The 25,492-nt window shown below is 43.6% G+C and overlaps 2 protein-coding genes across 2 annotated transcripts; both read left to right on the plus strand.

Moving 5' to 3' along the window:
- The first annotated feature begins 8,334 nt into the window (after positions 1-8,334).
- On the plus strand, positions 8,335-9,237 carry LOC139445408 (clumping factor A-like). Its single transcript, XM_071226552.1, has one exon. It carries the CDS (start codon positions 8,335-8,337, stop codon positions 9,235-9,237), a length of 903 nt encoding a protein of 300 aa, XP_071082653.1.
- Positions 9,238-9,395: 158 nt separating this feature from the next.
- LOC139445471 (serine-aspartate repeat-containing protein F-like) lies at positions 9,396-10,529 on the plus strand. The gene has a single exon (XM_071226617.1). The coding sequence runs from the start codon at positions 9,396-9,398 to the stop codon at positions 10,527-10,529; it is 1,134 nt and encodes a 377-aa protein (XP_071082718.1).
- The last annotated feature ends 14,963 nt before the right edge of the window (positions 10,530-25,492 follow it).

Genomic DNA, 25,492 nt, shown 5'->3' on the forward strand with positions numbered 1-25,492 from the left:
GAAGGAATACAAGTGAAGGAAGGGGATAACAAGTGAATGTGCGGGATAACAAGGTATGGGGAAGGAATACAAGTGAAGGAGGGAGATAACAAGGGAAGGAGAGAGGTATGTAAGTGCAGATATTAGTGATGGCCGACAAGTCACTCTCGAACATTACACTGCAAAATCCACAGACGAACTTCCAAGCTCACGCAAATGGCTTAACAGATGAGGTTGTCATTTGAACCTGTTCTATCGATATCCGATATCAGATGTTTGACAATTATTTTCAAAGAAAACTTGTATTTATTTCTTGAAATTCAACTTCATAAAAGTTGATAGGTAAGAGCGCAAGTCGGGACACGGAACAACCCCGGGTGGTCATATTCAGGGAACTCGTCCTCGGTGGAACTTTGCATAAAGACTTTTGCCCATGGGCCCGTGTCTCCTCAGATGCTGGTCTTATCAGCGAGAAGCTGATTATCACAGCCTATTATTCAAGTTGACCGAATTCCGAAGCAGCTCTATTGACTGTGAGCACCGCTCTATAATTGCCACGTTAACTGTTGTCCCTTCCTTTAAGGAATAACAGATTAACTGTAATAATGCCATTGAGGTACTTCTTTATAATAGAGTTAGCCTCACCTTAGCACCCCGCGAATGGAAATAGAGTTTTTCTTATCATTGAAAGTTCAAACTAGTTTAAACCACTTAGCGAAACGCAACGAAAAAGAATCTACCTCAAAGTTCATGTCAGATGTTGTCAAGGTCACTGTGACATTCTTTTTCACCTGAAAGGTAAAATGCGTGATCGATCATTTTACGACTTTAAAATGTTTTGGTAATTTACGAGCATGCTTTTAAAGTTATGACAAGCATGCTACACATAGCGTCGTAAATTCACAAACAGTAAACGGCAAACGGCTTTTAATGTTTATCAAATTGTGTACCCGGAAAGTCAACGCGTGCATTGACATTCAATTGAATGATTTATTTGCAATCTTGTTTTGTATGCATTATATCTGCCCGACGTATGAATTCAAATGTGAGTTCTTCCTTTTATTGCGCCGATTGGTAACTGGAGCGAAGTCGGTCAGAGTTGTGTCAAAGCGTATATGCTACACTCCACCATACCGCGTCGTTGACGAAGATGTAACACTCCACTACTTCGCGCCGTTCACCGACCTCCATCGTTCACGAAGATGCTACACCCCACCACACCGTCGATGTGAGCACACACCCTTTTCTGTAGGGTTGGTATACGCCAAGGTCAATTGTTCCTAGCATTGGGAGATTTTATCCTAATGTAGTCCCGTGATGGGATTCGAACCACGGACCTTCTGATCCGAGGCCGGACGCCTTGTCCACATGACCAAAGAGGTTAGCCCCGTCAGCAAGCTGACAAGGTAAGGATGTCATCTGTGGATGACTCCACGCCCTGCTTCACTAACATTACGAATTTGCTTTGGATGTAATGATAAAATTGTATGGAAAAGTATACGTATAACGGCCAAAGTGTTCATAGCAAATTGCCGCAAAGAAAAACAGATACTAAAGGGAAAACATCAGGACACTTTAATGCACAACACAACGCAGCACAGCACAACATAGCACAGCACATCGCAACTCAAAGCAACAATGTTCAATACAGCAAAGCACAACGCGTCTGCACAACAAGAACTGCACAGCAAGGCATAGCACAGCACAAGAAAACCGCACAGCACACCTCAACGCAGTAAAGCTCAACGCAACGCAACACAACGCAGCACTGCACAGCACTGCGCAAAAGTAGCGCAGCGCTGCACAGCACGGCGTAAAGTAACACAGCACAACACAGCACGGCGTACAGTAACACAACACTGCACAGCACGGCGCAAAGTAACACAGCACAGCAAAGTGGAAAAAAGAAATGACAATAAACCTGACGACTAGATCCTAAGGACAATCCAATACTGATACCAAATTACCAATGCACAAACCTCACCGTACATTTTACATTTTACAGAGATTTCTGTCAAAATTCATTGTGTGAAGATTGCAATTTCCAACTGACCCACACATAATCACACGTGCTCCTCCCACGTTCTAAGAAGGATTCCTTCGCTAGCCCAGGATGAACCAGTTGCAATTAATGTGACTGTTCGCAACCAACATAAGGATCACTCAGAGACAGTTTAAAAAATAAACATTAGTGTACAGATATATATATCCATAATTACATTAACATTCCAGGATATTAAACATGTAGATATGCCCATTCCATTAGCGACTATCTAAATATACAGGCATATACCTTCTGACCGACTTAGAGACAAACACCAATCCCAGAATCTCACCTGATTTCGGATGCCAGTCCCGATAGCGATGTACGTAAATATGGATATCGAAATAAACACCACCTCCCACACTCAACGCAAAAATACACGCAGTCTAGTTTTAAGAAGCAGGGTAATCAAATTCCACTATTTCTTAAATCTTAACGCCTGTGCCAAAATGAGATCCTCCTTCCTATCATTGCCGCATGTGGCGTCGACAACACGATGTGAGCTGGTTGTTGGAACATGTATTGTAGAACAGCGCTGCCAGTGAATCAGTGACACAAAGTGTCCACGATCATGACACGCTCGTCTGTTGTCATTTCTGAATTACCGTAGATTCACTCTATGTCTCGCAAGAGGATAAGGGCGTCATTGTCTCACTCACTGTCACACACACACACACACACACACACACTCTCTCTCTCTCTCTCTCTCTCTCTCTCTCTCTCACGCACACGCACGCACGCACACACACACTCTCTCTCACACGCACACACACGCACACACACTCTCTCTCTCACGCACACGCACGCACGCATAAACACACTCTCTCTCACGCACACACGCACGCAACGCACACTCTCTCTCTCACGCACACACACACGCACGCACGCACACGCTCTCTCTCTCACGCACACGCACGCACACACATACACTCTCTCTCTCTCACGCACACACACGCACGCACGCACGCACACACGCTCTCTCTCTCACGCACACGCACGCACGCACACACTCTCTCACGCACACGCATGCACGCATGCACGCACGCACGTACACATGTGAAGTCGCCCGACCGAGTATAAACTGCCGGGCAAAAGTACATCACCATCGATTAACCATTTCTTATTTGTTTCAGATTTAGCCATCAACAAACATGAATGTATGCTTTTTTTTGTTTATATCAATACGCTCTGGAACAAAAAATAACCAGTTTTCAGTTTCTTTATACAACGGTTGTATTGTATCTCCGGGATATTCGAAGAATTGAAGCAACAAACTAAAGCTTTTCTCGTCTCTCAACGCCAGCGACTGTTGCACTACGCATACAGCACAGTAACGTTGCCGTGACATGGTAAACAATTACACTCGTGGAGAACGCGTAACCTGAGGTTGTAAGTTCCGAGGAGAGAACAAGATCGGGTTGACAGACTATTTTTCTAGCAATAACATGTTGATCGGGGTAGAATAGGTCTTCAGCAACCCAAAAAGGCGACTACGATTGTCGTAGGAGGCGACAAACGGGATCGGATGGTTTGGCTCGCCGACTTGGTTGATGCATGTTGTCATATCCAAACTACGTGGATCGATGCTCATGATGTCAATCACTCAATTGTCTGGTCCAGACTCGATTATGTACTCGCCGCCGTCAAATTGCAGCGTTAAACAACAAACAACTAAGTACGTATTGCAAGTATTTCAATTGTCTTAAGTTACCTTTTTCCTTATTTTTTCAGCTGTACGCTCCCTCTGAAGCTGAACAAGGAGATGAGAAATTAAACAGGTTATTGGTTGGCCCAAGCGTCCCTCATCATACTGATGTGCTGGTTTCGATTCTCCACATGGTACGTGTTATGTATAATGAGCCGAGTGTAAAGTTAATGAAAATGCTAAGTTGGTTACCATGTCACGTCTATTTTATACTTCACTAAGACAACACTGAATATGCTTCACCATCCACCTGTGCTGTGTATGACTGCCTAGAGAACAGCCACGGACATGGCGGGTGTGACGTGGTGTGACGTGGTGTGACGGGGTATGACGGGTGTGACGTGGTGTGACGTGGTGTGACGGGTGTGACGTGGTGTGACGGGGTGTGACGGGTATGACGTGGTATGATGTGGTATGACGTGGTGTGACGTGGTATGACGTGGTGTGACGTGGTGTGACGTGGTGTGACGGGGTGTGACGTGGTGTGACGTGGTATGACGTGGTGTGACGTGGTATGACGTGTTGTGACGTGGTATGACGGGGTATGACGTGGTGTGATGGGGTGTGCCGTGGTGTAACGTGATGAGACGGGTATGGCGGGGTGTGACGTGGTGAGACCGGTGCGACGGGGTGTGACGTGGTGTGACGTGGTATGACGGATGTGACGTGGTATGGCGGGTTGTGACGGGTTGTGACGTTGTGTGACGTGGTGTGACGGGTGTGACGTGGTATGATGTGGTATGACGTGGTGTGACGTGGTATGACGTGGTGTGACGTGGTATGACGGGGTATGACGTGGTGTGACGGGGTGTGCCGTAGTGTGACGGGGTGTGGCGGGGTGTGACGTGGTATGGCGGGTGTGACGGTAGTGACGTGGTGTGACGGGGTGTGACCTGGTATGACGTGGTGTGACGGGGTGCGACGTGGTGTGACGGGTGTGACGTGGTATGGCGGGTGTGACGGGGTGTGTCGGGTGTGACGTTATATGACGGGTGTTACGGGGTGTACCGTATTGTGACGAGGCAAGACGGGATATGACGGGATGTGCCGTAGTGTGACGTGTTGTGACGTGGCATTAAGGGTAAAACGGGACATGACAGGATACACGTCTTCATATCCTACGCGTGGTCTCCGTCTGATCAAACGCATGTTTTGAGCGCCTGCAGCGTGACGGATGTCCACACCTGCTGCAATAAACAGACACATGAAACAAACTGCAATAATTTTGTTTTTGATTGATATGTTTTTGCATTTCTAAACAACATAAACATATTGTTTACCATATCTAAATATAACTGACCTTATTCTAATAAAATGACCGCGGTTGTACCACACGAAATGTCAATAAGCTTTAATACTGTACAATAAACTCGGACAGGATTAATGAATAGAGATTATTACCCGAATGTGTTTCCGTATAATAAATATCCCACATTAGGACTACGAAGTGTATTATACGAGCCTTGTTTCCCTAAATGATACTGAAGATACAGAAACACAGGAGAGCAATGAGTTCTTTATTATATATGAAAACCGATGTTTAAGACGTAATTCCAAAGGAAGTGACTTCAGAGTGTGAATACACTGTTTGAATGAACTGCCCAATGGATCATACACGATGCCTTTTAGAAAGTGGACAAATGTAACACATATTATGTTTGGGATAACACTTTCTCAGTAAAGTATAAATTCCTTTTGGAGTTGAGTTCCAAGAGGAATTGAGGGGTCTGTCCATTCGATCCACAGTTGGTACTCCTGTCTGGAATCACGTGACCGTAGAGGCGCTGGATATTGTGCCCGGGCGTTTATCCCCTCAATTCACAGGCCACAGTTGCTAGAGCTATACCAGACAGAAAGACGGACAGAGAGAGAGAGAGAGAGAGAGAGAGAGAGAGAGAGAGAGAGAGAGAGAGAGAGAGAGAGAGAGAGAGAGAGAGAGAGAGAGAGAGAGAGAGAGAGAGAGAGAGAGAGAGAGAATTTATCACATTCTTCATCACTTTTATTGAGTAACAGAGATATTTCTCTGGCAAACAACGGACAGTTTAATAGGATATGACATTTATCCTCAACACCATTTTTACAAAACAGACTACCATTACATGGCGGTTACAGCACGTATTGCCATGTTTGGTCTGTGTATAAACATAACCACTGTTGTCATTCAGACTATAATCATCACGAATCGATGAAAGGTTGCGAAGTGCATGACCAATATGTTTAAAAGAAAGATCGTGCATTCTGTATTTTTTAATTTCTAACATTTAACGTCATAACTTTATGTACGTGATTAATAAATGCCTCTTAATGGCGGGATCAGTCGCCTTTAGCATCATCAACAACGACAAACCAGAAGGTCATACAACTCCATCACGTTGTCATTGTCACCGCCCTCACACCCGGATCTGAGTCGGAGACAACATATTCTATCAGCTAAGTTGACAACAGCAACAGCAGGATTGCTCATCAGGATTGCTCACCATATCCGGAAGTCAGTCACGCAGCGCGTTGCTGGGTCAGTCCACGGTGTACCGGAATCAACCCAACGCCTACTGCTGAATTTAAGTGCTACATCCACATAATATCGGTGAATCGTCTCCTGTGAATTCATGAGCATCCTCGCAAGATCGAATGATAAGCAGGATATTGGGGCATTTGCATCTGTCCGTATTTAAAAAACCGTATCGGTATCAGCTAAAATCTCTTTTGTAGAAAATACAATGAGGCACACACAGACACACAGACACAGACACACAGACACACAAACTCACGCACGCACGCAGGCAGATAGATATATCTACATGTATGTGTGTGTGTGAGTGTGTCATGTGTGTATGTTTTTGGTAAGCTGTGTTAATGCAAATATGAACGTCACTGTAGAATATTTAGATAACAAGATTATCACGTGCTGTGTAATATATAGTCCAATATAGTCCAATGTATAGTGTCAAAATAACACTCATTCGTATAACCTTAGCGTCAATTAACTTCCGCATGTAAGCCACATACATACATACATACATACATACATACATACATACATACATTTCTCGCACGTGGGCAACACGGATTACGTGTGGAAATAACTACGGACATGTGTACCCGGATATGGGGGTGAAACAAGGCGACAGTTGTGATTCCGGCTCAAATCTAATTCTATGTTAAGCTGACTCTCTGTATACAAGGTCGACGTTGAGGAAATGACTAACCCCATATTGGACGATTGTTGTATTACTTCCGCTGTTGTCGCATTGCTTTCCAATTCTCAGGAATACCAGTACAAATGCAAACGTATGTGATTTCGCGAAAACAGGATTTCAAATCAATAATCTAACCTGTTACATGTGGACATGTCCTCTTTTAACTACTGGCGTTGACTTAGAAACAGGTGTTTCCACCGAGATCATTACTCCCCTTGTCAATGGGGGCACGGGTGGCCCAGTCATCTGAGGCGCCGCGATTCGCTGTGCAGAGTTGCGTCCCTTGGACACGCGAGAAACGTATGATTGTGGGTTCGAATCCCGGTTCGCCCCAATTAAGTTTCTAGGTTTATCAGCACCATACCCGTGCTCGTGGGTTTTACAGAAGTGGTAAACGTCTGAGACCTGCATCACCTTGGGCTTTCCTCCCACATTAAGCTTACACGCCGTGATATAACTAGAATAATGTTAAAAGCGACGTTAAACCCAACTCAATCACTCGCTTCTTTTGTCAATGGTGAAGATAGTGGGAATATATAGGTGCTACATGGCTTTATATTTGTTATATTACTTTGTATGTGTTATATGACTCTATAAATGTTATATTTAACTTTATACATGTTATATGACTTTATATGTGTAACTTAATATTTACAAATAAATGACTCGTGGTCGTTGTTTATCGTACAGTAAAACACTGCAGGGAGAATAAACCATGAAGGGCGCAGCTACCACGAGCTGTTTATTTCCTTTACGAAGATATCAACATTTTGTACAGCCTGTTTAAGGATGTCAATAAATTATACAAGCTTAAAAAACATTTATCCGAATTAACATAATGATGACTACCCGAATCCATCTGGACAATGTCGGAAAAGTCCATTTTTTGTACAGGGGCCTTAAGTTTGGTATTCCAACAATCCATACGTCGATTCACGGACACGGACAATGACATGGACACGGACAATGACATGGACACGGACAATGCCACGGACACGGACAATGACATGGACACGGACACGGACACGGACACGGACACGGACAATGACATGGACACGGACAATGCCACGGACACGGACAATGACATGGACACGGACAATGACATGGACACGGACAATGCCACGGACACGGACAATGACATGGACACGGACAATGACATGGACACGGACAATGCCACGGACACGGACAATGACACGGACACGGACAATGCCATCGAAACGGACACGGACAATGCCACGGACACGGACAATGACATGGACACAGACACGGACAATGATACGGACACGGACAATGACACGGACACGGACAATGACATGGACACGGACACGGACAATGACAATGACATGGACACGGACACGGACAATGACACGGACACGGACACGGACAATGACAAGGACACGGACAATGACATGGGCACGGACACGGACACGGACAATGACACGGACACGGACACGGACAATGACACGGACACGGACAATGACATGGGCACGGAAAATGACACGGACACGAACAATGACATGGACACGGACACGGACAATGACACGGACACGGATACGGACACGGACACGGACACGGACACGGACACGGACACGGACAATGACACGGACACGGAGAAGGACACGGACACGGACACGGACACGGACAATGACACGGACACGGACACGGACAATGACAATGACACGGACAATGACATGGACACGGACATGGACAATGACACGGACATGGACACGGACATGGACACGGACACGGACATGGACAATGTAACGGACACGGACACGGACACGGACAATGACACGGACACGGACACGGACAATGACACGGACAATGACATGGACACGGACATGGACAATGACACGGACACGGACACGGACACAGACAATGACATGGACAATGACACGGACACGGACACGGACAATGACATGGACAATGACACGGACACGGACACGGACACGGACACGGACACGGACACAGACAATGACACGGACATGGACACGGACAATGACATGGACACGGACACGGACATGGACACGGACACGGACAATAACATGAACACGGACACGGACAATGACACGAACACGGACACGGACAATGACACGGACACGGACACGGACAATGACATGGACGCAGACACAGACAATTACATGGAGACGGACACGGACAACGACATGGACACGGACACGGACAATGACATGAACACGAATACGGACAATGACTTGGACACGGACAATGACATGGACACGGAAAAGGACAAGGACAAGGACACGGACACGGACAATGACATGAACACGGACAATGACACGGACACGGATTAGGACACGGACATGGACACGGAGAAGGACACGGACAATGACATGAACACGAACACGGACAATGACATGGACACGGACACGGACAATGCCACGGACACGGACAATGACATGGACACAGACACGGACAATGACATGGACAATGCAGGGACACGGACAATGACATGGACACAGAGGAGGACACGGACAAGATCATGGACACGGACAATGACATGGACACGGACAATGACATGAACACGGACAATGACATGAACACGGACACGGACACGGACATGGACACGGAGAAGGACATGGACAATGACACGATCACGGACACGGACAATGACATGGACAATGACATGGACACTGAAAATGAAACGGACACGGACACTGACAATGACAAGGACACGGACACGGACAATGACATGGACAATGACATGGACACGGACAATGACAAGGACACGGACACGGACACGGACAATGACAAGGACACGGACACGGACAATGACATGGACGCAGACACGGACAATGACATGGACACGGACACGGACAATGACATGGAAACGGACACGGACACGGACACGGACAATGACATGGACACAGAAAAGGACACGGACAAGATCATGGACACGGACAATGACATGAACACGGACAATGACATGAACACGGACACGGACATTGACACGGAGAAGGACATGGACAAAGACACGATCACGGACACGGACAATGACATGGACAATGACATGAACACGGACAATGAAACAGACACGGACACTGACAATGACATGGCCACAGACAATGACATGGACACGGACATGGACAATGACAAGGACACGGACAATGACACGGACACGGACATGGACAATGACACGGACACAGACACGGACAATGACAAGGACACGGACACGGACAATGACATGGACGCAGACACGGACAATGACATGGACACAGACACGGACAATGACAAGGACACGGACACGGACAATGACATGGACGCAGACACGGACAATGACATGGACACGGACATGGACACGGAGAATGACATGGACGCAGACACGGACAATGACATGGACACAGACACGGACAATGACACGAACACGGACAATGACACGGACACGGACAATGACACGAACACGGACAATGACACGGACACAGACACGGACAATGACACGGACACGGACAATGACACGGACACGGACAATGACACGAATACCGACAATGACAAAGACACGGACACGGACAATGACACGGACACGGACACGGACAATGACACGGTCAATGATATAGACACGAACACGGACAAGGATCACAATTTCTGAAATCTAGGATTCACACCCAGGACCAGCGGATCCTGTTCCATGTTTCTCTATAATCTGGATCACCATGATACACCAGGATCCCACGTGCACCACCCAAGGTTGGCCTGACTTGACTGTGACCACCATGTACTGCATATAGAAGGGGGAAGAGAAAGAAAATGGACTTGAAGTTACCCAAGCTTGAACTATAATCGTTTCTCAGTCTGACTCATAAGCTTCATTCATACACGAATGTTACTTTCCAAAACATCTCGGCACCGGGTTTGCTATTTATGACATACGATAAACAAACAATTTGACGGGATCACTGCAGAGAACTAAAATATCTTGTTAACCAAAACACGAACAACATGACGTAAGGTGTATGATGGTTTTCGCGTATATGATAAAACTGTTGATAAACACTAAATTGTTTTGCCAAATATATTCCTACCTGGTGTAAACCTAGTCGTACGAGATGAGATAGAACATTAGCGGGTCTAATAAGATAACATACAGCAAGATCGGTGCTGTTTACATGGTGTGCTCCGAATGATGTGACGGGAGAAAAAACCTCGGCTAAAGACCTCATCAAATAATTAGCGAATTAAAACGAGAAGAAGCAGATTGCATGCGAGCTCATTGCCTGTTTAACCCGAGATCAAAGAATGGGCATCGTTTCAAGCCATCTTTGATTGCTGGTGACAAGCGTTGTATAAAACACAGCTAACCGACCATGCAGCTCAGATTGGCACTAATGTATCTTCAAGATTATTTTAGTTGTGGGCATTCAGACGCAATGAACATCTGAATGAATGGCAGCGGTGTAGATGGGTGCACGGCGCGCACTCGGAAACCTCGGGCCTGACAATCAGAGGTCCAGAAGTGCGCTTTGTTAATCTCGCCGATAAATCCGCGCCATGATGAGACAGTAACTGGTAATCTACTTGCGAGTTTAATAGTTCAACTCAGTTAGTGCCGCGTTGAAAAGGTCTGCCCTGGAAGCGGATTTGTTTTCATAAATTTGAGGGAGACGTTAGGAAGAGAAAAATGGGGTCCAGGATCATGGATGTGTTACAGTGATCATCTAACTAGCTTCTTGTGGCAATCAGCAGATGCATATACCATCAAACATGCCGTGAGAGGTATATGAATATACTATACAACACAACTCGAGGTGTTGGGTAACCAGGTACTGAGGTGTATAGTGAACTCACTCACTCACTCACTCACTCACTCACCAACTCACTCACCAACTCACTCACCCACCCACTCTCACTCACTCACTCACTCACTAACTCACTCACTCACTCACTCACCCACCCTCCCTCCCTCCCTCCCTCCCTCCCTCACTCACTCACTCACCCACCCACCCACCCACTCACTCACTCACTCGGCCCCGTCCTTCTTTTCTATGACAGAAATTATGAATATTCAACCACAACCACTTGAACACGATATACCTGTTATTAATTCGCAATGCAACAAGACACATTGGTAATCGTTCATCTCCTTTAATTAAATCCCGATGCCGCCATACTCGCAGTTTGCAGTAAATATACGCCGTTATCGCTACCTCTATGGCACAACTAATAAATAATTCCCTTGGCATTATCGTTGATTCACATTCTTATATTATAAATAGTCACTCCACACAATCTTTATCTCTCGACTTTTAGACATTTTTATAACAATTCGAACCTGGGCCTCAGAGAAGCGTTCAATTTATCAAAGCGACCCGTGCCTTCACAAAGTCACACTTTAACTCACGCAGCATGAGAGCGTTAATTTGATAACCTGTTTTAAAATGCATTCGGATGTCGTGCAAAAATAGAAGCATTTATGAAATAATAAAGCGACAGGTTCATTTTTAGTCAGCGAATCAATGTCTTCCGCAAACCATTACGATCAATTCCCTGTGAGATAAAACTCAGTGAATCGAAACAGTTTAATCCGTGGACGCACCATCTTTTCATGTTTATTGACCGTAGATTTCATTCATAACTCTAGAAATAATTATTTCACGGTCATAATTACTACCTTTGACTGGGATGATCTATAAACGGAACCCAAACATCTCGTTTGGGTCGCGCAAAGAAAGGAGCACCTATGAACCTTGACCGTAGAGCGTAGGTTTCGTGGGAAGAACAGATTTAACTTCATTGACAAACAGCAAATTATCTGATTAGTCTAAGTGTGGGATAGTCACTATATGGAGGCCCCAGAGAGTTTGATTCTCAACCAAGGAAATACCTTTGGCAATCAAAACTATTTTTATATTTGTTCTCATGCAGAATAGCGATCACTCCATGGAGACCTTTTACCGATACGCGAATAGGAGATATTGTATTCTCCATATTTAGTAGATAACCCAGACTTTTAAATTGTGATAGTGAAAAAATATGAATTATGAAACATTTTTGGTTACCGTTAAAGAATTATTCAAAAGGATACACACTCATTGTCAGTCTTCTTGTACTCTAACCCTGTCGGACAAAAAGAAACGTTATGACACAATTAGGACCTTATCGGACCCCATTAAACCCAAACGATGTTAGTTATAACTTGCGCGCTATATCGAGGTCCAGCTGATACTGAATACACTGCCAGGCAAAAGAAAGTATACACGTGAAAATCGGTTTCGACCCAAAGTCACAAAAGTTATCAAAACGTTACTAGCCTGAAAAAAACTGTAAACTTTAACACGGGAATGACAACTTTATCAAATACATCACCACTGAATAACCATTTCTTGTTTCTTTCATTTTTAGCCACCCTCAAACATGCGAGGATGGGTACTTTCTTTTGCCCAGCAGGTTAGTGATCAGTATAAACAATACCTCTGCGCCTCACTGTACACAGCAACCAGGAAGTAACTATCCAGCTGTGCTATATCACGCAGCTATTTCAGAGACTTTGTATGTCATTTTTAATAACCGCGAATCTAAATGGCAGTTGTATGCAGTACATGTATCCATCGAATTCAAATCTTCGATTTTGTGTTTGCTTCAGTGAGAACATCTGTCGACCCATCAATGAAATCGACCTCTCCCATCTTGTCCCGTGTCAAGGTCACACGTACGTCCATATGCCATGCCTTGTTACAACCGACAGATGGCATACACCAACGGCAAAAACAATCCCATGCCTAAATCTTAGCCCAATCAGCCCTTTTATTTCCAACCATCTTTAGCCTCTATGGCAATTGTTCTCTTTTCGTCAGCTCTATTGAAATAAAGATCCAGTGATCTTTGAACGCATTCTTTGAAACTTGAGACAAGACAAGCGAGACAGAAACTATTGTACACCTGTCACGTGAGCTTCCTAAAAAATTACGGGGCAGGTGAAATGGATTCTTTACTCAGCTACGTATTCATGTGTTGGTTTACACGTTAATGCCTTTTGGCCCCAAATATGAATAATCTCTTATGGCATGTCGAAGATTACCTCGGGACAATTCTGTGTACGCAATGACCATGGTAAGTTCACTCGGTAAATGTACCCCGAAGCCTAAATTCCATGCTTTCTAGAAGCCACAAACGATATGATGGACGAACAACCTTACTTCGCTGGTTTTCAAAGAGGAAAAGATGAAGCAATATGGAGCAGGGATAAGGGGATGACAAAAGTCATTGTGTTCCACCGTTTCACTTTTAGTTGTTAAATATCACAGGATGGTGGGAGTTTTTTCGATACGTATTATGACGAGGCAGATTTGATTGAAATTTTAAAGACTTTTTTTCGCGATTATTCAAGCATGAGACATATTCGGGTGGAAAGATTAGGGTATCTATCTGGGTAGAATACCTACCCGTAGTATGCCTCACACTGAATGTAGGTGCTATTACATACACCGGTAATGGAGAAGGCTTTCAGAGTACATGTCACGGCTGATTCTGTTCACGTTAAAGGTACTCATTGATCGCTGAATCCAAGCGCTGTTTAATGCTAAAACGAATTTTAAGTTGTAGTCTATTTTAGTGCCGCCGGATTTTCTATCCACAAATTATCATTTTGTGAGCTGTGTTCAATCAGGGTGTCGAAGTGGTGACTATAACAAGACATTGTCTGCAAACCGTGACATCAATTGTGACATACATACACCTGGTCTCCCAGCCTTTGTGTATGGCTCGAATGCCTTCTTTAAGGTGGGATATATTATCCTACCCATATATTCCCCAAGAAGTAAAATATTTCTACCCGTGCGTGGGGTGAAGGCGGCATCATCTCTGACGTGTCAGATTATTGGCGGTGTTACGACATCATAAAATCCGGGTTCGAACCCAAGCACGGGTCTCGGTAATGTTATAATCGTTACATATTGTTGAAACGAGTTGCAGCCTGTGCATGGTTGTTATTCACGAAACCTCTTGCTGATCCCGGGGGCACGGGTGGCCCAGTCGTCTAAGGCGCCGCGATTCGCTGTGCAGAGTTGCGTCCTTTGGGCACGACAGAAACCTATGATTGTGGGTTCGAATCCCGGTTCGCCCCGATCATGTTTCTAGGTTTGTCAGCACCATATCCGTGCTCGTGGGTTTCACCGGAGTGGTAAACGTCTGAGACCTGCATCACTTCGGGTTTTCCTCCCACATTAAGCTGACACGCCGTGATATAACTGGAATACTGTTAAAAGTGGCGTTAAACCCAACTCACTCACTCACTTGCCGATCCCAGAGTTAGGATTTGGAATTGCAATTTGTTGGACAGGTAGCCTTGCACCGAGGTCGTACTGAAAGATCAGTTGATGTGTAGTATTTCTATCCTCCTAATAGGCAAGTCTAGATATGTGGACTTGTACAAGTCTCTAAGGCAATAATTATTATCTTAAATCATAATTTCTAGATTACGTACATAATAAGAACAAGTTGTCCCTATAAGAGACCTGAATCCTTAGTGTACTGTCCACACATCCAGACTTGCCAGTAGAATAGAATTACTACATATCCAGGGCAGCCTTAGATCGAGGCTAATGATTCCAGTCTCTTATAGGGACAGCTTGTTAAATTATTTACATAATGTAGAAAATAATCGTACTTAAACTTATAATTACTGCCTTAGAGACTTGTGCAAATCTTCTGGACAGGTAGCCAGTGTAGACGAGTCAATATTGGAGATATAAGTTCCTGACATTCCTGACATTCACTCTGAGGTAGGGCAAAGACAAGTTTTCCCCCTGCACTAACACGTGAACGGGTACCTTGCTTGAATGAACGTATGAATTACGTGAGAATGAACAAACTTTCTTCAGTGTTTGTCTTTAGACGTTTAACGCCACAATCAGCAATATCCCAGCAATATCACGGCAGTCTGTAAATATTCGAGTCTGGACCAGGTAATCCAATGGTTGGTATCATGAACATTGCTCCACGCAATTGAGATACAATGACATGCATCCACCGAGTCATAGAGTCTGACCACCCAATTCATTTGGTCGCCTATTCCGACCAGCCTCGGTTGCTGGGGAACTATATTCTTACCCGGAATCCCACGGGGAGACAAGCAAAGGTTGCTGGGGAACTATATTCTTACCCGGAATCCCCACGGGGAGACAAGCATAGGTTGCTGGGGACCTATATTCTTACCCAGAATCCCTAAGGGGAGACAAGCATAGGTTGCTGGGGTACTATATTCCTACCCGGAATCCCCACGGGGAGACAAGGATAGGTTGCTGGGTACCTATATTCTTATATTCTTACCCGGAATCCCCACGGAGAGACAAGCACAGGTTGCTGGGGAATTATATTCTTACCCGAAATCCCCATGGGGAGATAAGCATAGGTTGCTGGGGTACTATATTCTTACCCGGAATCCCCACGGGGGGACAAGCATGGGTTGCTGGGGAACTATATTCTTACCCGGAAACCCCACGGGGAGATAAGCATAGGTTGCTGGGGTACTATATTCTTACCCGGAATCCCCACGGGGAGACAAGCATGGGTTGCTGGGGAACTATATTCTTACCCGGAATCCCCACGGGGAGACAAGCATGGGTTGCTGGGGACCTATATTCTTACCCGGAATCCCCACGGGGAGACAAGCATGGGTTGCTGGGGAACTATATTCTTACCCGGAATCCCCACGAGGAGACAAGCATGGGTTGCTGGGGAACTATATTCTTACCCGGAATCCCCACGGGACTTCCTTCGTTGTGTTAGACAGTGATTAGCTATGGGTAGACTTCATATTCTGATGGAAGAAATATATAACACCTGTTTTGGTACACAGAAGGTTGAGTCTCAAACGTATAAAGCTCACCTCAATACAGACTGTCTCGGTGGACAGCTGTGCAATGACTCGTCACAGATGGGGACAGTTCAGTGTCCTTTGATTGTATTTGAGTCGCAACACTGATCGCACTGAGGAATATCTCAACCATATGTTTCATCTATAACCTTGAACATCTTGTTGTTTGTGTAATGTCTGAATGTTATAACTAAATTAGACACTGTTTGAAAGTGAAAACCGGCTAGATGTCAGTCATGCACACACAACCTGCAAGTTTGTAAGAGAATAGTGGCTAATTGTGAGTCAGTCAAACATTCCTTTGTCAGGGCAATCAGCTGGTCAGTCATTTAAATAGAGTCTGTATGTTTATAAGGGAAACCGACTTGTCACTTATGTTAACACTGCATGTACCCACTACGGTACCTGATATAGGACTCCCAAACCTGCCTCGGTCCTATATACATCTTGAATCAATGTATACGTCTATTCTGGGTAAGATTGCACACCTCAATGTATAATAAACTGTTCTTTGTACTATACTGCTCAACTTTAGAAAGGGGTATTGAGACATTGCATGCTTTTACCAAACCAGGAGAACCACATTTATACATTTGTTCATTTAAACCTGAATGTAGCAGACATTTTCCGGGTGAATTGGGACATCGAGGAATATTTTCATGACAGCTTATTCAACTTGAAGCTGTAAGTCTCATTCCGACCCAATCTTGACACACAGAATACACCTTGGACTATACCGCTCCTGCAACATGGGCCGATGGCCTACACAACCTTGCTGAATAAACAACAATGAATGACAACAATGAATGACAACAATGAATGACATCAATCAAATACAATGAAATATAAATTTATAATAAAATCCAAATGGAGCGCAGAACAGTGTCTTGTTTCAGACTTTGGCAAAACATTCCAGATTTGAGCTGGATTCCGTTCTGAATTTATTTTATAGGTTCTGGGAGGCAGACTAAAAAACTATGAACAGCTGAGTAGTATAATATGATAGTTTCCAACTTAGTCATATCCTAATGCCTGGCGGTCGATTGACTGTCATTGAAAGTACCTCCGCTACTGGTCCGGGGTATGAACACTTCTCAGCAATTACATGTGTTTCCTTTCAGATTTGAAAAACATTCAAATTTGTTCACATAAAAGAGCGGAAAAACGCCCGTATACCTCGCAATTTGTAGCATTGTTAATATAATGGTAGTTCATCGACACTAAACTATGTCAAGCACGAACAATAATATTTCCAGACAACCAAGGATATTGAACAGCTCTCGTTTAATTCCCTAGGGTGCGACAGAAAGATGAAAAATAAATAGCTTTTTCAAGTAAGGGGATTACGAATGTCGTAGAGTGTTAGATTGGCGTTCTGCATTCTGCGCATAAATTTGTTTTAGCGACCGAGCAATGGGATAATTCCTCCCAATGGTGCAGCCTCAATCTTTAATTCTCTCTTCAGCTTGTGTGCAATCCCTCAACTCCATGACAAGTTAATCCTTTCACGCCACACGACCAATCAGATTCAAGTTCAGAAGCTATCATCTTCCCGATAACCAGTTTAGTCTGTGCAGTAACCTTTTAAGGGATTAGCGGAAAGGGTCGTTCTCCAGCCATTGCGAGAGAATCAATGAAGATGTGATGATGTAGGTTATGAGTTTCAATACTCCATGCAAATATTTCTTTGTAGTGGGCGATCTCAGCCTGACCTAGTTGGACGATAAAGAGATAGGTTTTCCGGTGATGCACATTTGTCGTGAGAGTTGAGACGTGATCAGCTGATTTGCCTAAGCTCGGCGTGATAATGATCTGATATTGGTAACATCTCGACTTTAATGAATTAGATTAGCTGTGTCTGCGACAGAAGGGGATAAGGTAAACTGACTGTAGGCAGCAGAAAAAACTGATAAATTTGTCACGTGTTTTTAAAACACATAAACGAAAGCTTTTGCTCCTTTTTATATTTTTAAAGTTAATGCCACGTGTTGGTGTATGCCATTTGAAATTGCAATCTTTGTGCGTCTGTAAGGTCAAAGTATGACGAGGTAAGATGAAATGTTGTTTAACGTTGCGTTAAAGATTATTGCACCTAATTAGCGTGCGTGGTTTCATATAGAAGTCCAGACTTTCGCCGGTTTTATAGCTCTAGCCCACTGAGATACCACGACGCAGTTTAACATGAATACCCCACTCAGACACAGTATACTGACTCCGAGCCGACCAGTCCTTGCTTTAGCCCCTCAATGCCGAGCTCCAGGCATGGTAACAACAAGTACCATCTTTTAACGTCTTTTGGTATGACGTGGCCAGGGGAGAGAATCCGACTTTCCGCACTCCGGGCAGATGCTCTCTCTCCAGCAGATGACGGAGGTGGTCTCAGTGAATGAAGAACCATCTATGTGAGAGTACGAGTGTTGTAATACGTCATATTACCTCAGCACCAACACGATGTGTGGTATGGAGACTGAATGAGTAAGTGAGTTAGGTTTTATATATGTATTCAATATTCCAGCAATGTCACAGTTGGGAACACCAGACATGTTTCACACATTGTACCCATGCGGAGAAACGAACCCGGGTCTTCGGTGAGACGAGAGAACACTTTAACAACAAGGCTACCCCACCGCCCCTAATCAAAACTGAACAAGGTTAATGGTTGACACTATATATGAACAACGGCCCACGCCATTAGAGTACTTAACATTTAAAAAACAAACTGCTCTGTGCCTTTATTGGTTTAACTAAAGCTTTCGATACAGTTTGGAGAAAAGGTCTTTGGCTTAAAATGGCGAAACATAATATTTGTGGTAAATGTTATCGAATTATTCATAGAATGTATCAACATATGAAGGACTTTTGTGGTGTACATAATGGTATAATTATCACCGTTTTTCTCTTGCAATATTGGAGTACGACAAGGTGAAGACTTGTGGCCTTTTTAATTTGCACTGTACGACTTTGAGTCATTTTTAAGGAACATAATTTTGATAGCATTAATTCTGTAGAACATATTTTTTTATGGCCTATTTGGAATATATATGAAACTTCTTATCCTATTATATGTTGATGACACTGTTATATTTACTGAATCAGGGGACGATCTTCAAGATGCACCATTTTCTTCTAATATTGTTGAATGTGGAAACTTAAGGTATAAATGTCGCCAAATCTAAAATTGTAGTTTTCTCAAGTGGAAATTGTAATCTCGAGCTTTTAAATTTGAATACACTTGTATTGGTGTGGTCATGAAGTATTTATACTTAGCTATGCCATTCAGCGATAATAGATGTTTTTGTAAAGGCATAAAGAGGCTTTTTGACCAAGAATCTACAGCAATGAATGCATTATTACGAAAGGTTAGACGTACCTATTGATTGCCAGTTAAAGATATTTGGTCAGCTTGTTTAACAGGTGTTACTGTTTGGCTCGGAGGTGTGGTGGTTTCATAAGATAGAACGGATAGTACACTTACAAACTGAATTTTGTAAATATATACTGAATGTAACTCTCCACCTCTGACTACTTTGTATACGGTGAATGGGGCACGTATCCCCAACACATTATTGATAAAGTTAGAATGATCTCATTCTGGAGTAAAATGCTGCCAAAATCTGGTCGCTTGTCATATAAGTTATATTCTCTCATGTATCACCTTCAAGCCTCATCAATGTATTAATTTAAGGTGCTAAGCACTGTTGACATTTACGTGATACTGGTTTCCATTACGTCTCGACTTCCCAGCATGTACCTGCCCAATATTGGTTAAAGTCACCCATTAAACGTGCCTTTTTGACCATTTTCTCCAGCACTGGAATGCATCTGTAAATAAGTCATCCGAATGTCAGTACTATAAATTGTACAAACAAATGTCACTGTTAGAATCCTGTCTACTAATTCACACGTTTCGACTGTCTAACAATAGATCGCCGGTAGATAACTGGAGGTGGCATAAAATTGACCATGCTAGAAGAACTTGTATATTATGTAATTTAGCTATGGGCAATGAGCATCACTTTTAGTTGGAATGCCTCATCTTCCTTACTTAAAAAATCTCACGTCACCTCCTTATGTCTGTAAATACGCAACTCAAGAAATATATATTTTCCTCATGCAATGTACCTACACGCCACTTTGATAAAACTAGTTAAATACATCAGAGAAGGTACATACATGTGTTAATACATTACGGTGTTGTTTGATCATGTATTTTGAAAATGAATCATCAAGCATCAGCTCCATATATAGTGGAGCGGCTAAGTGTCAAGAAAAGCCTGAATTGTGCTCTTTGAGTCAAAAGCATGAAACTTGGTACAATACAAACTTTAACCATGATGGTTAATTTGGCGACAGGGATAAGTAAAATGGCCGCCATTTCCAATAATAAAAAATGTTTTGTTTGTTTGTTTTGTTTTGTTTGTTGTTTAACGCCGCACTCAGCAATATTCCAGCTACATGAGACGGTCTGTAAATAACCGAGTCTGGACCAGACAATCCAGTGATTAATATCATGAGCATCGATCCACGCAATTTGGATCCATGACATGCATCAACCAAGTCAGCGAGCCTGACCACCCGATCCCGTTAGTCGCCTTTTACCACAAGCATATAGTCACCTTTTACGGCAAGCATGGGTTGCCGAAGACCTATTCTACCCCAGAATCTTCACGGGTCAGTACAAAATGTATGTCCTCTATGTCACTATCTGTGATTCTCGAGAATAAACTTCTTCTTCTCTATCCCTCCTTCCCTCCCTCACACCCTCCCTCCCTCCCTCACTCACTCACTCACAATAGCCGTTGCGCTGAGGCCGCTTTGAACAACCAGGCCTTTCACAGTCAAATTCTTCATGTCAAACGTCAATCAGCCTCAATACCCATACGAAACCGATCTATTTGTGAATGTAATAGAGAAAAGGAATAGTTAAACAGTTGTGTGTTAAGGAAACCTGTCAAAATAGACAATATTTGTTTTTCTAACCGCCGTTTGTGTTCTTTCTTCGCCGTTCACGTCACTTGTCAAGCAGGCACAAAGATAACATTTTCCTCCAGCTAATTAACTGTATTGGATTCCACTGATAGCCCGTCCCCCTGTCCTGCAAGTGTGTAGCCGGTCCCATCAATCACTGTAATCAATGTCATACCAGACTGAAATCGACAATTATATAACATTACGGCTGGCGTGACATCAGCTGCGGTTATTTACAACCCTGGTGGCTTCTGATTGAGACAATGTGTCCTTCAAGGGTCACTGCTGTTTTCAAACCGCGCCTACAGACATCGACCAACTACAAATGACTTAAAATAGCCCTGTGTGCATTCCGGTTGGCTGTCAAACCGATCCTGTATATCCAAAACAGCCCAGGCAAGTCTAAGATAATGGGCAAGTCTAGATTATTGCAGTTTCAGACTTAAAATGAAGTGCGTCCGTGGGCTCCTTTTAATTATTATGATAAGATCATTTTTTTATTCTTTTTATTTTATTTTATTTTATTTTATTTTTTTTGGGGGGGGAGGGGGGGGGGGGGGGGGATTAGTTTTATTCAGAGACTTGTGTCCCGAGTTAAAACTGGTTCGGAGGAAACTGTGCTGTCGTCAGAGGTGACCTGATGGGTCGGGTTGTCGGGCTCAGTAACTTTGCAGATGGTGTGTGTCACTTTTCATAACGTCAATCACTGGATTGTCTGGTTGAGACTTTTATTTACACGTCACCGTCATATAGCTGGACTGTTGCTGAGTTTAATTGTTATAAGGATGATGTTATGCGCTCTTGGCGCCGAAAGAATCCGGTCAATTGATACCCAGCTTGACCAACGGGGGACGTATGGAAACTGCCGGGCATAAGAAAGTATACACCCATGTTTGATGGTTGCTAAAAATGAACCAAACAAGAAATGGTGAAGTATCTGATACGGTGATCATGGTTGTGTTTTGGACCTTACGTTTGTTGCGCTTCAGCGACTGTTTTCAGCCCAGTAAAGTTTTGATAACGTTTGGATTTATTCGGTCAGATCCAATTTTCAAGTGTTAACTTTCTTATTCCCGTCAGTATATTTTCGAAAATCGAGAAGATATCAGGTTAATGACGCTTTTCTCTTTTTAAATACTATCACGCATGTTTGTTCGTTGTTCCTACTGGACAGTGTATAGAAAACCAGCATAGACAACACGCTTATCATCCAATACATATACCATAAGGGACGTGCGGGGCTTTGTTCTGTATCGTTGTACACCAGGTATCATTAAGAATTTACTTCAATATTTTTGACGTTTATGGGGGTGTGAGCGTTAAAAACGGCGTTCACATTGTGTAAATGCGCATCAATTTTGTAAATAAAGAAGTCAACAATGACAACTTCACCACAGCTAAGTTTACCACTCACATAAACAGAGTGAGTGAGTGAGTATGGTTTTACGCCGCTTTTAGCAATATTCCAGCAATATCCCAGCGGGGGACACCAGAAATGGGCTTCACACATTGTACCCATGTCGGGATTCGAAACCGGGTCTTCGGCGTGACGAGCGAACGCTTTAACCACCAGGCTACCTCACATATACAGATCCTGTAGAGAGCAGTGCCATTCAGCGCAATAATGCAGCACAAACACCGCCCACTCTGTTATAACAGAATCAGAATTAATATTCCGCTTGTGGGCGTGTCCTTATTTATGTATGTCGCCATGATCGGGGAAGCGGGCCCGAGGGGCAAGAGTTCGCTGTTTACTACTTCAGGGGAGCTGTGTTTGATAGCAGGATGTCATTCATGAAGTTGACGTTGAGGATAAATCATATGACGATTCTCAATGGATTATTTAAATAGTAATACGAGAATATAAATGTAATCGTTTCAGCATATTGTGATGCCTCTCCGAACAGAGCAATGTTTTTATCAATATACTGGCCTTATTTTAGCCCCACGTGTTTTATACGTGGGTTGATGCCATATGTTTCGATACCCGAATACCGATTTAGTTTTGCATTCGTTGTATGTGGGTGTGATGATTACAATATCAGCTTATGTGTAGTGGGTGAGTGAGTTGGGTTTAAGGCCGCTTTTAACAGTATTCCAGTTATATCGCGGCGTGTCAGCTTAATGTGGGAGGAAAGTCCGAAGTGATGCAGGTCTCAGACGTTTACCACTTCGGTGAAACCCACGAGAACGGGTATGGTGCAGACAAACCTAGAAACATAATCGGGGCAAACCGGGATTCGAACCAGGTTATGTGTAACTTATATGTAGAGACAACTGTTCTCCGTCAATATTAATAAACTTTGCATATAACGACATCCACGACGCCAGGCCGAAAATCACTTACTATACTCTAAATCGGGTTTTAGGAATGCCCAGATGCTGACCGACCCGTGAAGATTCCGGGGTAGAATAGGTCTTCAGCAACCCATGCTTGCCGTAAAAGGCGACTATGCTTGTCGTAAAAGGCGACTAACGGGATCGGGTGGTCAGGCTCGATGACTTGGTTGATGCATGTCATCGATCCCAATTGCGTGGATCGACGCTCATGATATCAATCGCTGGATTGTCTGGTCCAGACTCGATTATTTACAGACCGCTGTCATAAAGCTGGAATATTGCTGAGTGCGGCGTTAAACAACGAACCAACCAACCAACCAATCCAGATGCTGACCTACCTAAAATCACGCCGGTGGATCGCGATTCTGTAGTTGATATGAGTGTAAGCTATATGTTATCCAATATCATGTGAATAAAGGCTTGAATCTCACGACTATAACAACACTGTCTGCAAGCCCTCTTCCCAGTGGCCAATATTTGACTTTATATTGTGAAAGATGTATTTGCCATCGGTTTCATGACGTATTGGCAACAGGGGTCACACCTTGCCAATATGAGGGTCTGAGGTTGTGTGTGCACATGTCAGAATCCTCCCTAAACAATTATTGACTCAATCGTCACTAAACGCAATTGCATGTTCTGTCAAACACCGGTTTTACTTACAAACGTCGATAAGGATCGGTTTTACTCCCGATGCTCAGAGTAAGGAGGGGACTACTTGTTTGTATCAGTACGCCCCTTGTACGTGTCGGTAAAAAGAGTACTTGTCGAGGTGGGATCGCGGAGGTGGAAATTCTAGATGCCACATCGCTCTGGAACCTGCATGTTTAAAGATGAATGTCCTGATAGCGGGGTGATCTTTGTAGAAGGGATGACTTTGTGGTTTTCCTATAAGACATTAATAAACGGCTCGGGCACGCTATTTTCAAAAGAGTTGTGTACTCTAAGCCATGTTGGACGAGAACACATCTCAATCCGCTTTAAAGAGGAAAGCTGGATTTCACTGAAAGTGTCTTTGTTAATGGTTTGGGCGTTCGAGAGGGTTGTTGATGTACTTCATAAACGGGCATGTCTTGGGTGTATGGGATTATTTGAAAACATTTTTAAAAAAAATTCAAACCTTTCTCAAATGTACGAAAACGCTTAATCGAGGCTTAAGGAGTTCGTGTACACACAATGTAAACTTTTTTAATCAAACTTATTTTTTGTGATTTAGCTGATAGTCATGCATGATTCCGATATCACTGAGCTGTGGACAAATAACGATTTTTCTCTCTTTTTATAAGAAGAGAATGTTGCGAAAGTCCCCGAGACAAAATTATGTAAAAGGTTGGATAAAATATATATTTATTACCCATAAGGGTATATGAACGTCTGTAATAACGTTCCGATGTTTGTACATGTGCATTGTAGCGATTATCAATGCTGATTGG

Source organism: Haliotis cracherodii, unplaced genomic scaffold, assembly GCF_022045235.1.
Source record: "Haliotis cracherodii isolate W230 unplaced genomic scaffold, xgHalCrac1.p SCAF_10, whole genome shotgun sequence".
NCBI classification, from domain to species: Eukaryota; Metazoa; Mollusca; class Gastropoda; order Lepetellida; family Haliotidae; genus Haliotis; species Haliotis cracherodii.

What these genes read in the sequence shown, in the direction of transcription:
- LOC139445471 (XM_071226617.1), top strand. Translation starts at nt 9,396, where the DNA reads ATGGACACAGAGGAGGACACGGACAAGATCATGGACACGGACAATGAC.
- LOC139445408 (XM_071226552.1), top strand. Translation starts at nt 8,335, where the DNA reads ATGGGCACGGACACGGACACGGACAATGACACGGACACGGACACGGAC.